The sequence below is a fragment of the Urtica dioica genome, chromosome 8 (assembly GCF_054948205.1).
Source record: "Urtica dioica subsp. dioica isolate 48M chromosome 8, U.dioica_male_clone48M_v1_H2, whole genome shotgun sequence".
NCBI lineage: Eukaryota > Viridiplantae > Streptophyta > Magnoliopsida > Rosales > Urticaceae > Urtica > Urtica dioica.
The window spans coordinates 29,324,690-29,339,197 of NC_142763.1; the positions used below are offsets into that span (position 1 = coordinate 29,324,690).

A 14,508-nucleotide genomic window follows, 5' to 3' on the forward strand; every position below is an offset into this window, starting at 1 on the left:
AATCGCATTAATTCCCTATTTTATAGGTGATAAAAACCCTAATAATATTTGTCTCCCTAGTAATATTTCGCCGTGCTCTTTGCAAATTAAACATAAGTTTGTCGACACTAGTGGAGTTCCTGCGACACAATATTATTTTGACGAATATTTATTTTTGTTTGGATCTTCAAACGTCTAATTCACATGAAAATATGAGCAACCAGAAGAGTAAGAACATTTCTACTCTAGTAGCTGGAACTCTAGACCAATTCCATACGTAACTGCTGATTTTGGTGAAGAAAATAAAAAATATGTATATCAATTGGTGTTAATGTGCAAGTGGATCAAAACTTCTTCGAGAAGTCGTAAAAATAAGCAGTGGTTGCCTCGGCCTTTTCTTGGTGGATGAAGTGAGCAACTCTTCCACATATCACATATTCACATAGCAGAGTTTGAAATTGATAACCTTTTTTTATAGGAAAGTTTGAAATTGATTATAATTAGAAAATTAAATTAAATATCTTGTCGTTTAATACTTGCTTCTTCCTACTTTTCATTTGAAATTATATAAATAAGCATTTGAAATTATTACATTAAATATATCATTTATCCAAATGCAACTACAATATAATTAAAAGAATTGATGGTTGGTCTAATATATAAGGTTATGTACATTTTATAGATATAATATATATATATATATATATATATATATATACAATGATACAATATTTATGTATATATATACGTTACTAGTACATTGATACAATATATATATATATATATATATATATAGAGAGAGAGAGAGAGAGAGAGAGAGAGAGAGAGAGAGAGAGAGAGAGAGAAACATCCATATTTAATTCATTTCATGAGGAATGGCATGTAAATTTAAATTGGGGGACATCAATGGAGACAAGTAAAAGAGACATTGTATACGTAGTTATTTTGTGAGTTAAGTAGTACTTTCTTTCTTTAGACAATCATACAATTTGTCAATTTTTTTTACTATAGCATTTTAATAACCAGACCAAATCAATACGTACAATCCACATTTTCCATTCTTGTGCAATATGGGTCTCTTACGACAGCCGCCTGCCCAGGTCTCTTGGCCGTGGCCATGCTAAATTTGTCCTCTCTCTCTCTCTCTCTCTATATATATATATCTTTTTCATATTCCTTCAAAAAAGATAAAATACGACGGAATCCGAAGAATGAAATCATTCATCGCCGCCACGAGACCAATCTCCGACCAACTATGGGCGAGGCCTAGGTAGACCCTCGCGAGCCATGAATGAGACCCAGCCAGAAAGGGCAGTCCTCGCGAGCTCTCAGCGAGGCCTAGCCTCGGCAGGCTTCGAAAGCTCCCCAGGGCAACCCCACAACAGGGCCCCGCTCGATAGCTCAAGGAGGCCTCGCCTACCAACGGGCAGGCCCCACCTGATGGCACAATGCCACGCCTCGAGTCCCGCAAGCCTAGCCTACTAACGGGGCAGAACAAGACTCCCGATCATCTTTTAGAGGAGGTCGGTGATCTCAAACGTTTGACAACACCAGCCTACATGCAACCTCAGGGTCCGACCCTGGGTTGAACCGCCGATAGCTCTTTAGTATTGACCCTATTTCCGAGAGTTAACAGTTACTACATAATTATTAGTTCTTTTGCAATAAACAGTTAAACAAGTGTTCATAATCGACCATGAGAAGAGAAAGTCGAGAACATGCCTAAACAGATACAATTCCGTGCTGAAACTGTCAATTTTGGGGGAGAAAAATGAAATGGTCGGTGGGTGTTGCCGTGGAAGTCGATTAGAACTTTTTAAAGAAGTCATAAATGTGAGCGGCGGTTTCCTCGGCCTTTTCTTGGTTGATGAAGTGGGCAACTCCTTCCATAACTACCAATTCCTGCAAAAACGGCACAAATTTCTTAAACCCGTCACCGTGAATGAATTCTTTGGCCCCTGGGATATGGTACGTAACGTCCAGATCGCCTATTATGAACTTCACCGGCACTTTTACTTGCGCTCCTGTCCACGCAGCCATTTGCTCCCAATTTCTGCACGAAAAAAAACCCGAAATATTTTATGACAACAGTGTCGAGAGATGTCAGACGTAAAAACGGTGTGTATATGTCAACTTACAAATCCAAAGCTCGATAATAGTTCAGCCCTCCAGTGAAACCCGTCTTGTTGAATTTATTGGCGTAGAAGTCGAGGTCTTGTTGTGAGAGCCAAGATGGTAAGGTTTGGGGAGATTTGAGGCCTCTAAACCCGATTTCTTTCTTGATGCAAGGGGGTCGTGGGTTTCGACCCGCGTAGAATTTCTTCAGCAGATTGGCCGTGTCGTCTCCTGCGAAATCTTTTTCGGCTTCTCCTGGGTCCTATATCACAAGTTTGTAATAATATGTCAAGGATAAATTGAGGGGAAGATTGGCATAATTTGAGAAATTTTTTTTTTTCAAAATTTATTATACAAAGTTTGAGAGGACCTTAAAACCAATTTTAACCTGTGACAATTTGGTGTCATATATATAATTTGTCATTTCTATAAGTATTCCATATATCCGTACAAATGATCCACCGAAAAGATCGGTATCAACCATCCACTATGAACATCTAGATCTACGAAAAACTGATCCACTGGAAACCTCAATATTAATATTCCAAATTTTGGACAGACAATGATGACGAAACTTGAAACTCAAGCAATAGTACTATATTTCCACATGTGAGGTGTATAGTTAAAAACACAAAAGCTTGATTATATACGATTCCATAATTGCATATATATTCCTGTTAAACAACATTGAATATCTGGGAGAAGGTGGTGAATCAAACAGGAGAGACTGGCTGACCAGAAAACAATTAATGGAATTGAAGTAACTTCCTTAAGGATTGGCCAAACTAGAGTAATTTCCTTAATTTTTTTTTCTTGCACAGTAAAGAGTTAGATGAATCCAGCGATTCCCAATAAATGCCATTTCATTTCATGCAGATTTCGTTATAAAACAACAACGCCTTCCAAATGTTATGTTTTGTTTTTTTTTTAGAGATTGACACCGGACTCATTTAATTTTTTTTGAGGAATTCACAACAGTTGTCATTTATGACAATCAGGCACTCTGAAGATGATTAGCTGAACTTATAATATTTTATTTAATGATTTAATTATTTTTTATGGTCATGATTTCTTAATCTTTACTTCATAAATGACAAGAGGACAACTTAACGCTTCTTAAATCTATGGATTTGGACAAAAATGATGATAATTACAGATTTAGGGGTTAATGAACAGAAAGCTCATTGTCAAGACTAAGACAATAGCTTCAGAGAGGCCTTCTAAAATTAATGTCTCTTTCTCTTTTAAGAAATTAAATTTGCTACCCATATTAATTAATTCTATATGCTAATAAACATTTATCCCATTTTCAAAACTGGAACGCTACTCTTTTTATTTTTATTTTTTTATTTTTTTTTTATTTATATTTAATGTAAAATTAATTTTTAACTATATCTGCGTGATTTGATAACAATTTATATCTGAAACTGACAGTATTCTAAATTCATAATGGAGTACTTATCTTCTTGATCGGGTCTAATTAAAATGGTATTCTACAAACAAATTCGTCCTTTTTCTGTTTGACAAGGAAAAAGTTGGAATAAAAAAGGTCCGCTTGGTGGATCAAATATTACTCCCAAAGCAGGAAATTCCCCAACTTTTAGTAACCAAAATCTATTGGGAGTTTTACTTGAATAATAAGTTGACATGCACATCAAAGCAACATAAGAAAGAGACATGATCACCTGAAACCTGCAGATATAGTAATCGTCGCCGAGCAAAGCCCTGAAGCCATCGACGGGCTTGCATTTAGGGTTTCTCACCGGAAACGCCACGCTCATGTTGACCAGAGCGTTGACCCGGTCGGGCCTGAAGAGGCATAGGTACCATGCCATTATGGCTCCCCAATCGTGGCCCACCACGAAGGTCCGGTCGATCCCGAGCCCATCCATGAGTCCGACGAGGTCTCCGACGACGTTCAGCGCCGTGTAGGACTCCGGCGACGGAGGCGCGTCGGAGTCGCCGTAGCCGCGGAGGTCCGGCGCGATGCAGCGGTAGCCGAGGGCGGAGAGGGACGCCATGTGGCGGCGCCACGAGTACCAGAGCTCCGGGAAGCCGTGGAGGAACAGGATCGCCGGTCCGGTGGTGGCTCCGATGGAAGCCACGTGCATGGTTATGCCGTTGGTTTCGATCATCGAGTGCTCTATTCCCTCCATCTTCTCTCTCTTTCGCTCTATGGGGAGTGATTCGGTGGTTTTTTATTTTGATCGATTTGTGGTTCGTTATTTATTTATATTGATATGATATGGATTTGAGATTGGCTTGGACTTTAAAAAGGAGAAGAAAAGTTGAAAGAGGAAACAAGTGTAACGTTTTGGACTGGTTGGGAAATGGCGTGTAAAGTTTGGACTCACGTGATTACGATCGTATATATTTGTTAGGAAGTCGTGAAGATAATTTATTAATAATATTTTTTTTAAACGGAAAAAAAAAAAAAACCTAACTAATGTTTGGTGATCGCGGGCCCATTTTGTGTCCTTTACACTAAAATGAGTCTCTGTAATTTTGTCCTTTAGATTTTGAAGTTTTTTTTTAAGGGAATTTTGTCCTAGGCGGTTGACGAGGTGTGACCGTTGCTCGTACTTATTAGACTATTATTTAAATGGTAAGTACATTTGCGTTTGAAAAATATTGATTGCACCAAGTTTTTGGTGCAGTCGCCGAAAATTAGTTATATTATTATCGAGAAAAATAGTTTGTGTTACAATTTGAATGCTTTTATTTTTGTTTGTTAATTTTTGTGTTCACTTTCTTATTTTCAAGGTGCATGCGAAAAGATAATACACTCTGGTTTCTTCATATCGATCCCGAAATTGAAGAGACGTACATGCAAGATCGATGTAAGATACTTTGACGATTATCTAATTTTTTTTTTTATTGTTTTGTTATCTAGGATTGTTTAGAGACCGAGATGTCATAAATAATCGTGCTTTTGTTAAAATCAACATAGATGATCGAAGTTAGTAAATTACTATAGATGCTTTGTGCAATCTTATGAAACTTATGGTGCTTAATGTTTGGCGTTGTTTTAATAAGACGAAACCAAAAAATTATAGTTCATCAATTATTTAGGATTGTACTCACTCGAGAGGGTTACCAATTATTTTAGTGAATTTGATTAGAAACATAGGAAAAGAGATTGGTAGTCACAATAAACATAGGTGAAGTGTGCTTTTTCTCATAGTATTTGTTAAAACAATTCTTTATTGTTAGATAGTTTTCATGGAGTCGATATTCGTATTTGTGTATACCATATTATTTGAGTGTAGAAAATAATGTATTGGTTTGGAATTTGAATTGCTCCCGAGTAGCGCTTGCACTTATTCCTTCGAATCTTTGACCCTGATAAGTCCTTTCCTGCCTTGGAATCTTTCAACAGATTATTCCTTATAATTGTTGAATAAATTATCTCGACACAAATTTAGTTATTTCGTATAATTCATTAACATTAATGTCTATATATCCATAATTAAAATACTTATCCCGATCAATTAAGCACTATGTGATGTATTTACTAATGTTTCAGCAATATGAACATGTGAACTCATGACCTAGTTTATTTAATTCATTATGTAATGACTCAAATGTGATTCACACTAAAGCAAAGCTAATTCATTCATTATTAAACCTTACATCAAAAGAAGGAACACGGTCAAAGCCTAATGACTCACAAATGAAAATATTATTTGGCTGGATTTTTTTGCTCAAAAGTTCTTGATAAAGTCGAAAATGTGAGCATTAATTTCATCGGCCCTTTCTAGATTAATGAAGTGTGCCGCTCCTTCCACCACCACGACTTCTTGCAGAAGAGGAACATCTTTTTTGAATTCGCCGCTATGAATGTACTCCTTCATTCCGGGGATATGGTAGGTCAAGTCAAGATCGCCCAATATGAACTTGGTTGGCACTTTCACTTGCGCTCCTGTCCACGGAGCCAGTAGCTCCCATGTCCTTCAACATTAATGTAACGAGCCATCAAATCACTCGATTATATCAAATTAGTTATAATGGATCACAATCTCACATGTCCTTCAACATTAATGTAACGAGCCATCAAATCACTCGATTATATCAAATTAGTTATAATGGATCACAATCTCAAAACAGAAACACTAACACTTTGATCCAAATGGAAAAAAATACATGTTCCACCAATGTTCTTGCAAGTTAGTCCCTATAACCTTTCGAAGACTAAACTTGGCTTCTAAACTTTTCAAATGTGTGTTTAACTTATGTATACAAAAAAAATGTAATGGGGTATCATGTTTGATAATTTAATCATCAAAAATGGGATAAATTACATCTGCACTCGCAAGCTTAATTATTTCAATTTGCTCATTAAACAAGAGAAGAATGGTTCTAATCTCAATCTCAATCATTGATAGTGTGGACATTAGCCATTAATTCTCAAACTCCCAATCACTTACCAAACATCAAATGTCTTTTTAGACCCTCTTTCTGCACAAGCTTATTTTGTTTGGCGAAGGAGTTTTATTATAAAAAATAAGTTACCGATTCATAGCTCTGTAATAGTTCAATCCCCCGGTGAACCCGGTTTTGTCGAACTTGTCGGCAAAGTACTTAATGTCGTCTTCAGAGAGCCAACCCGGCAGAGATTCAGGATCTTCATTTGCCTTGGACTCTTCTTCTTTCGAATTTGAATTTATTGGCGGTTTTGTGTCGCCATGGCTCGCCATGAGTCTTTTAAATACTGCTACAGTACTTCCCGAAGAGAATTCTGCTTCGGCTTTACCAGGTTCCTATTAGACGTAAATTCACTCAATAGGGAAATGGGATTATCGAATATCAAGCGATAAACTTGTTAATCAGATATAATTTGATCGTATAAATATAAATAAAATCGAAAAGAGCTTCATTTTTTTTTAAATAACATTTGCAAATAAAAATAATTATATGGGATTTTTCTGATCTTATCTTTGTCTCACGTGTTAGACTTAGATTATCACCTGAAACCTGACCATATAGAAATCGTCACCAAGCGCAGCTCTGAAACCGTCGATAAAGCTGACGACAGGGTTTCGCCGGAAAAAAGGGACGCTGAGGTTGACCAGAGCGTTGACCCGGTCAGGCCTGAAGAGGCAAAAGTACCATGCGATTATGGCTCCCCAGTCGTGGCCCACCACGAACACCTTGTCGGCGCCGAGGTGGTCGATGAGTCCGATCAGGTCTCCGACGACGTCGAGCACCGTGTAGGACTCCGGCGACGGAGGCGCGTCGGAGTCGCCGAAGCCGCGGAGGTCCGGCGCGACGCAGCGGTAGCCGAGGGCGGAGAGGGAGGCCATCTGGTGGCGCCACGTGTACCACAGCTCAGGGAACCCGTGGAGGAACAGGATGGTGGGACCGCTTCCCAGTGATGCCACGTGGAGGTTTATGCCATTGGTTCGCACCGTCGAATGCTCTATCTTCTCGTCCATTGGTTTTTTCTTTTGCCTCTGGTTTCCACTCAGAATGGTTTGGTCTGTGTTGTTGTTTCTATTTATGTTGGCGTGTGTGGAATGGGGATATTGTTAGTGTCCATATGGAAATCAATCCAAAACCACATCAGAAATCTTCACAGTGGATATGGGATACCATCACCTGCCTTTACACCTTGCAGTGAGTCTTAAAGGATTGAAATGTCCAGATTTTTACGTCGTTTATGTTGCGATATTATTACGTTTGTCGTTCACTATACACTACCACTACTACCACAAAACTATTTATCAATTAATTTTTATTTTATTTTTAAAGACTATGTTTTGGTCCAAAAATAGAGTATGTAAAACTAAACTACGGTCATCAAATTTTTGACAATTATTAGATTCCATTCAAATATAAAATCTTAATGATTAACTTCAAATCCACTATGGTCAATATAAAAACCTAATAAAAAAAATAAAAAAAAATCCCTAAAAATTTTAGTAAGCACCGAAGAGAGAGAGAGAGAGAGAGAGAGAGAGAGAGAGAGAGAGAGAGAGACTATCTCCCAAGTATTTTGTTTATTTATTTATTTATGAATCAGCAGAAATAAACAAAGTAACAAGATCAGACTCGGTTCATCAGATAAACTCTGATTTTGTTACAACACATTTCACCTAATTAAAGAGACTGATTGAGAACTGAAACTACTAGTTGAAGGGCTTGTAGAAGATTTTAAAGATGGGTAAACATACTTCATGTCATGTCAGTATCATGGTCTTTAGTTCTTTATCAGTTACTATCTGGAATCTGGTATTGCTGATTTCTAGGTGATCATACGCTCGATGCATATGAAGAGGATTGTGAATTCGCCGACCCAGCAAGTTCCTTCAAAGGGCTTCAACTTTCAAGAGGAATTGCACAAATTATCTTATGTTGATGCATTGCGAGTCATAATTGTACACTATGGTGATTGACAGGTCTCATGTATTGTATGGATTATGTTAAAGAAAAATATTTACTGGCTAGAACTGAAACTGAAACCTTTACTGAAAGGTTAGTGAATGGGTTGCCAGGGAACTACTGTTTGTTCACCCTTATATAGATAATTATATTAATATAAAAAATTAGGAAAATAACCGATTTAAACGTTTGACATTGCTAAATAACCAACGTTTGGTAAATTTTAAGTAAATAACCGTATGGTCTAATATATGGAGCTGACTATTTATCTAAGATTTTACGTCCGTAAACAAATGAAAATGACTATTTATCTAAGATTGATCAAACGTTGGCTATTTAGCAATGTCAAACGTTTAAGTTGACTATTTTTCTAATAGATCCATATTAATATGATTGATTGTGTGTATATGGTGGGTCTGGTTGGATATCTTTTTTCTTCCATTGAAAATTTGGTTGTTAAAAGACTTGTTATGGTTTGAGACAATTTGAAAAGCTGTTTTGGTATGGTAGTGGAGTAAGTATATTTTTTTATTTAACACAATGCCTGCAGGGTTTATGGTGTGCTTCTATATGTACCTAAGAGCACAATGCTTGCAGGGTTTATAGCACTCTTGAATGTTAGATTTGTGGATTTGATTGTTGTTGTTGTTTGACTTGATAGATTAGGGTTAAGTTTAAATTTTCGTCGATTGGATTTCATATATTGATTTAAATTAGTTAGGCTTCGTGGATTTGATAGATTATTATTTGTGTATATTTTTGGTGCCTTGCGAAGACTTGCGGTGGCTTGCGGAGGAAAAATAAGTATTGAAAATAAATATTGAGGTGAGAACTTGCGGTGGATTGCGATTTATTTCGAATTATTGCGGAAAAAATGTAAATATTGAGAATAGATAGTTTTGTTTAAGGATTCATTCATTATTTTTGTTTGCTTTATATTTTAGATGGTGAACTTGATTATTTCCGATGAAGATTATTTTGCGGCTAGTGTGACAAACCGATTGTATTCCTTCGTTGAACAAAAAAATTGTGGTATGTATTGCATCAAAACCGTGGGGCATTTGATGGGTGTAATGCCGTTGTTGGGCATCAATGATAGGTGCGTTAATCACGCGTAAAACTCCTATTTTCCAAGCCTAAAACCAACGAGTCCTCGAGGATTTTAATTGTTTTTAGAGTGTTTTGATGGTTTTCAGGTCTATATGGGTTTTATTAGTGTTCGGAGTCTCACTATGGAAAAGTAAGCAAATCGGAGTCAAAAAACGTAGAAAAGAAGCAAAGAAAACAATTCCGCGCGCCGTGAGGTCCATTTCACGCGCCGCGCGGGGTGGAAAATCTGCACCTTTAGCACAGAGTCTTACGCGCGGAACGCGCAGAAGCGAAAAACAGGATCGAGCGGCGCGCAAGGTGAAGCGCGCGCGCACGGTCCTCGTGTCAGACTTCGTTCTCATCAATTTTTAAAGCAATTTTTAGCCATTTAATGCGATTGAAAGGCCCAGATGGCTCCGAAAACAACCCTCTTTAGCCTTAAAAAGACAAATGCATTCAGACTAAGGTATGCAAGGCTTAGAAATTTTAGAAATCTAGCAAAACAACTCTTCATTTCTCTCTATTTTTTCTCCTGAGTTTTTTCAGATTTTGTTCATACTTTGTGGCTCAATTTTGAAGACAAGGATTGAGTTGCTGAGTTCTACCATTGCTATAATCTTAATCACAGTTTTATTCTCTATCTCTTACTCTTTTTAATTCAAGTTTTCCACATGTTTATGATGTCTTTTTCTCTATTGTTCTTGTGTTCATCTTTGTGTACCATTGTTGTTAGTGTTATCACCATGAACTAATCTCATATAGGGCTGTGGTGTAGCGGGTTCATAACAATGTAGGATTCACATCATTAGAATTGCTAAGTTGTTATTCTAATCACTTTTACTTAATCCAAAACCATGCTTAATACTTGTATGAATGACATGAACTCATGCTTGATTTATGTTCGATTATAATGCTTGAGAAAAATTAGGTTGTTGTGCTTTTGTTTTGGGTTACTAGAATACATTCCTAGGCTTTTAGACTCGTGTGAATACTCTTGATTTTAATGCTTGTCGTGCTTGTTAGGAGTTGAGATCGAGAGATTAAATTCCGGTATCGGTTTAGGTTTTTAGATGCTCGAGAGAGATTTATCAATACTATTAAAGTGAGTACGAGTAGTAAAGTGTGTGAATCTCAATAGTTTTTTTTTTAAATTTTTTTTATTTTATTTCAGCAAATCCGAATCATATCGTGAACCCGTGAACCATAGTCCTTCCATTCATCCATTAGAAATCTCGCGTTATCTACTTGTTTTATTTTGTGACTTGTTAGTGAATTTTTGTGATAACAATTCCATCAACTATCTTTAGTTCTACATTAGCTTGTGATCATCGGATTTCTTATTTATCTAATCCTCGTGGGATCGACTCATTCTTACGATTTATTACTATTGCGACCACGTGCACTTGCGTGTGCGAGAATTTTCACAACAAATTTTGGGTATCAAAGTCTAATATAATATATTTTTATTATGTTTGTCGCGGGTGAACTTGACTAGTTAAAAACACGTTATTATGTTTTAATTGTCGCATGTGTATTTTACAAGTTAAAAATCCGCTATTGTATTTTGTTTGTCGCAGGTGCAATTTATTAGTTAAAAACTCGCAAATCACCACAAATTACTGTAGCCTACAATTGTATACAGCCCTCCGTTTTCTATCATTACTCTTCGAAATATGGTAGACAACCCTCCGTCTTCTATCATTACTCTTAGAAATACAGCCAATTCACCATCTTTCAAACCCCAAATTTCATCATAGATAACAATTACACCACAAAAATCTACACAGTTAAACATACAACTCATGCACATGATTAGTACTGAACTCAATGTAAGAGTCTCTTTTGGTAGTCTGATAATGCTATCTCTAATTCAGGATAAGATAACAATTGATGTTATTGTTCTTGAGTTCTCTTGAATACAACATTAAATTCAGAATTCATAATACCTCTCAGTCATACCCACTGCAACTTACCGCATGTGACCTCAAGTTACCGCAAGAAACTGTTTTTGCTGCGGTGTTTTACGGTGGCTTGCGGACTATTGCGGTTTATAAATGTTCATCGAGTCTGTCTTGACAAAAAAATTGGATTTTAGTAAAGTTGCGGCCATATGCGATGACTTGCGATAATCTATATCAGTTTTTCCGAATCAATGAATTTCCACAAAAAACTCAAAACTAAAGTGAAATCTTATCCATTTAAGCACATAACACTTCGAAAATGTAATAGAATAGAGATAAAAACATACCCAATATGATATGGTATAAGTCAAGGTCCGTTTACGTCTACAATCACTTTTTATCACCGGAGACGCGACTTTCAAAGTGGTGAGACGGTTGGAGGAGGTGATTTTTTGTGGTTTCACTTGGGTTGCCGTGAGAAAGATCCAGACGTGAGTGAGTGAGTGAGAGAGAGAGAGAGAGAGAGAGAGAGAGAGAGAGAGAGAGAGAGAGAAGGAGAAAGAAAAAGTATGGCAAAATAAAATAAATGAGGTTCAAGGGTATTTTAGTCATAATGCACATAAAAAATATAATTAGAAATAAAATCGGGTTTAGTTTATACACATACTTTATGAAATTTCTCTTTGTATATAGCTCTGAAAAAATACTTTTGTGTTGGAAGTGCTCTACATGAAAAGTAATACATTCATACACCATAAATATGAAGACATAAAATGCACATTTATGAATATGTAAGAAATTGCAAACACAACCGAACGGTTATGGTGTTTAGTAAAAGAGAAATTTCCTTTTGTAGATCTCAAAAGTAGAGAAATATCAAAATTATCTCTCTTAGTTGGTAAATATATAAAAGAATTAATTCCTTTTTTACCCCCTGGACTCGTACCTCGATTACATTTCACCCACTGGACTCGAAAATGTTGCAGAACTAATCTCAGAACTTAGACACGTGTTACACCTTGCCACTTCCGTCAGTATTTGGACGTTAAGTTTAACTTTTTGATGACGTGACAATATTCTAAATACTTTAAAATTTAAATATTATTATCAGATTAAATAATTAAATATTTCTCTCTCTCTCTCATTTCTTCTTCTTCTTTCTTCTTTTCTTCTCTGAATCAAATCGGCTAAGGTGGCCTCTCCTTCGAATCGCCACAGAAGCCAGTATTCGGGACTTTTCTTCGAAGAAGCCTGAGAATGCATAGGAATTAGAGAAGCCTGAGAATCATCACCGTGCACGGTAGCCCCACCCCCACCCCAAGGAATGCCTCCGCCAGCCCCGCCGACACGACCACCCTCCGCCGACACGACGCAACGCCTATCGGCCTCTTCTTCTTCTTCATGCTTCCCAGGAAGGGGGACCTCAGGGCTCCGATCAGGAAAGAGGTCGTCAGAGAGCCGAGGCTTCTCGCAATGGAGGTCGGAGAGCTCTATCGCTGCTTGGAGCTTCTGAGGAAGCTGAAATGCAGAGAGGCGATAAAGGAGAAGATCCTCCGCGAGGGAGAGCTCAGAGCGGGTTTCGACGTGAAGCTCAGAGTCGATTTCCTCTGCGGGCTCGGGCTGATTCGCAGAGACGCGTTCGACGTGCTGAGGAAAGAGCCGAGGGCTATAATCTACGAGATCGAGGACATCGAGACCGAGGTCGATTTCTTGGTGAAGAGGATGATATTCGGTGTCCGATGCTTGCTCGACGTCCGGTGAAGAGGATGAGATTCGCCCGAGCTCGCTTCTTCAAATTCAATTGAGAATAATATGTTTCAACACAATTTATTTATTGTATAAATAAATCCCATTGTCAATTGGGTCTGCAGAGAAGAAAAAAAGAAGAAAGGAGAGAGAGAGAGAGAGAGAGAGAGAGAGAGAGAGAGAGAGAGAGAGAGTAATGTGAAATATTTATTTATTCAATGATTAATATATCTAATAACAATATTTAAATCTTAGAATAATAGAAAATACTATTATACCCTTTAAAATATTGCCACGTCATCAAAAAGTTAAATTTAACGTCCAAATACTGACGAAAGTGGCAAGTTGTAACACGTGTCTAAGTTCTGAGATTAATTCTGCAACATTTCCGAGTCCAGGGGGTGAAATGTAATCGAGGTACGAGTCCAGGGGGTAAAAAAAGAATTAATTCTATATAAAACTGGACTTTTGACCCAAAATCGAACAAAAAACGCCTTTCAAATCAAATAAATTCATCTCAAACTTTCATTTCACTCTCACACTCTCTCCTCTTAATCCTTCAGTCGGTCTCTCACACACCCGATTTCGAAGAGATAAGACGAAAGCCGACGAGATACGATTCCGACAGCCTACAATGGACAAGTTTTGCATAAATTTGACCTTCACCACTCAAAATTCTCAAAAAACTATGAATTTCATTGTAAATCATCAGAAATCATAAAAAATTATCGTAAATCATCGGAAATTATTGCAAATCATCGTAAATTATCAATAAAAAAATGACTTTGCGTGACAGAATTATTTGTCGCGGAAAATCAATTTCTGCCACGCAAAGTCTTCATACTCAAAATGCCAAAAAAACTATGAATCTCATCCTAAATCATCGGAAATTATAGTAACATGAATTTCATCGTAAAAATGGTTAAATTTTATTCTAATCTATCGTATTTCATCGTAAATTATGTGAAATTTTAGATTTTTCGCTAACTTATAGAGAAATGTATCACTAATTCGAAATCCACCATTATTCAGCGAAATTCACTAATGAAGAGAAGATTAGAGGGCTCTTTGAGTTAGAGAGAGAGGGAGAGAGAGAGAGAGAAGGGAGGAAATGAGAAAAATTAGAGAGATAATGAAAAAGAGAGTTAAATAGGCTTAAAGAGTTTTTTTTTGTTTGTCCCATTTTGGATAAAAAATCCCATTTCAAATATTTTGAGTAGTTTTGATATTTCTCTATATTTTAGATCTAAAAATCCCTGTGAGAGATTGTGAATCCATATAAATAAAAACCCGTGAG

General features: G+C 37.0%; 2 protein-coding genes across 3 annotated transcripts; both read right to left on the minus strand.

Moving 5' to 3' along the window:
- Positions 1-1,644: 1,644 nt before the first annotated feature.
- Positions 1,645-4,416, minus strand: LOC149389004 (alpha/beta-Hydrolases superfamily protein). Of its 2 annotated transcripts, XM_089623414.1 has the most exons (4): positions 3,780-4,416; positions 2,118-2,356; positions 1,957-2,032; positions 1,645-1,881 (listed from the first exon to the last, which is right to left on the minus strand). In XM_089623414.1, exons 1-4 carry the CDS (start codon positions 4,248-4,250, stop codon positions 1,786-1,788), a joined length of 882 nt encoding a protein of 293 aa, XP_089479540.1. In that variant the 5' UTR covers positions 4,251-4,416; the 3' UTR covers positions 1,645-1,785. The 2 variants fall into 2 exon arrangements, with proteins under 2 accessions (XP_089479540.1, XP_089479539.1); XM_089623413.1 differs by having other exon boundaries at positions 1,645-2,032; positions 3,780-4,407.
- A 1,236-nt stretch (positions 4,417-5,652) lies between these two features.
- Positions 5,653-7,687, minus strand: LOC149389005 (epoxide hydrolase 1-like). Its single transcript, XM_089623959.1, has 3 exons — positions 7,062-7,687; positions 6,607-6,854; positions 5,653-6,045 (listed from the first exon to the last, which is right to left on the minus strand). The coding sequence occupies exons 1-3, from the start codon at positions 7,527-7,529 to the stop codon at positions 5,799-5,801; spliced, it is 963 nt and encodes a 320-aa protein (XP_089480085.1). The 5' UTR covers positions 7,530-7,687; the 3' UTR covers positions 5,653-5,798.
- Between the last annotated feature and the right edge of the window lie 6,821 nt (positions 7,688-14,508).

Coding starts and splice junctions, on each gene's coding strand:
- LOC149389005 (XM_089623959.1), bottom strand. CDS start 7,529: ATGGACGAGAAGATAGAGCATTCGACGGTGCGAACCAATGGCATAAAC. Junction 6,855..7,061: donor TCTATATGGTCAGGTTTCAG/GTGATAATCTAA, acceptor TACGTCTAATAG/GAACCTGGTAAAGCCGAAGC. Junction 6,046..6,606: donor TATTACAGAGCTATGAATCG/GTAACTTATTTT, acceptor TTAATGTTGAAG/GACATGGGAGCTACTGGCTC.
- LOC149389004 (XM_089623413.1), bottom strand. CDS start 4,250: ATGGAGGGAATAGAGCACTCGATGATCGAAACCAACGGCATAACCATG. Junction 2,357..3,779: donor ACTATATCTGCAGGTTTCAG/GTGATCATGTCT, acceptor CTTGTGATATAG/GACCCAGGAGAAGCCGAAAA. Junction 2,033..2,117: donor TATTATCGAGCTTTGGATTT/GTAAGTTGACAT, acceptor TTTTTCGTGCAG/AAATTGGGAGCAAATGGCTG.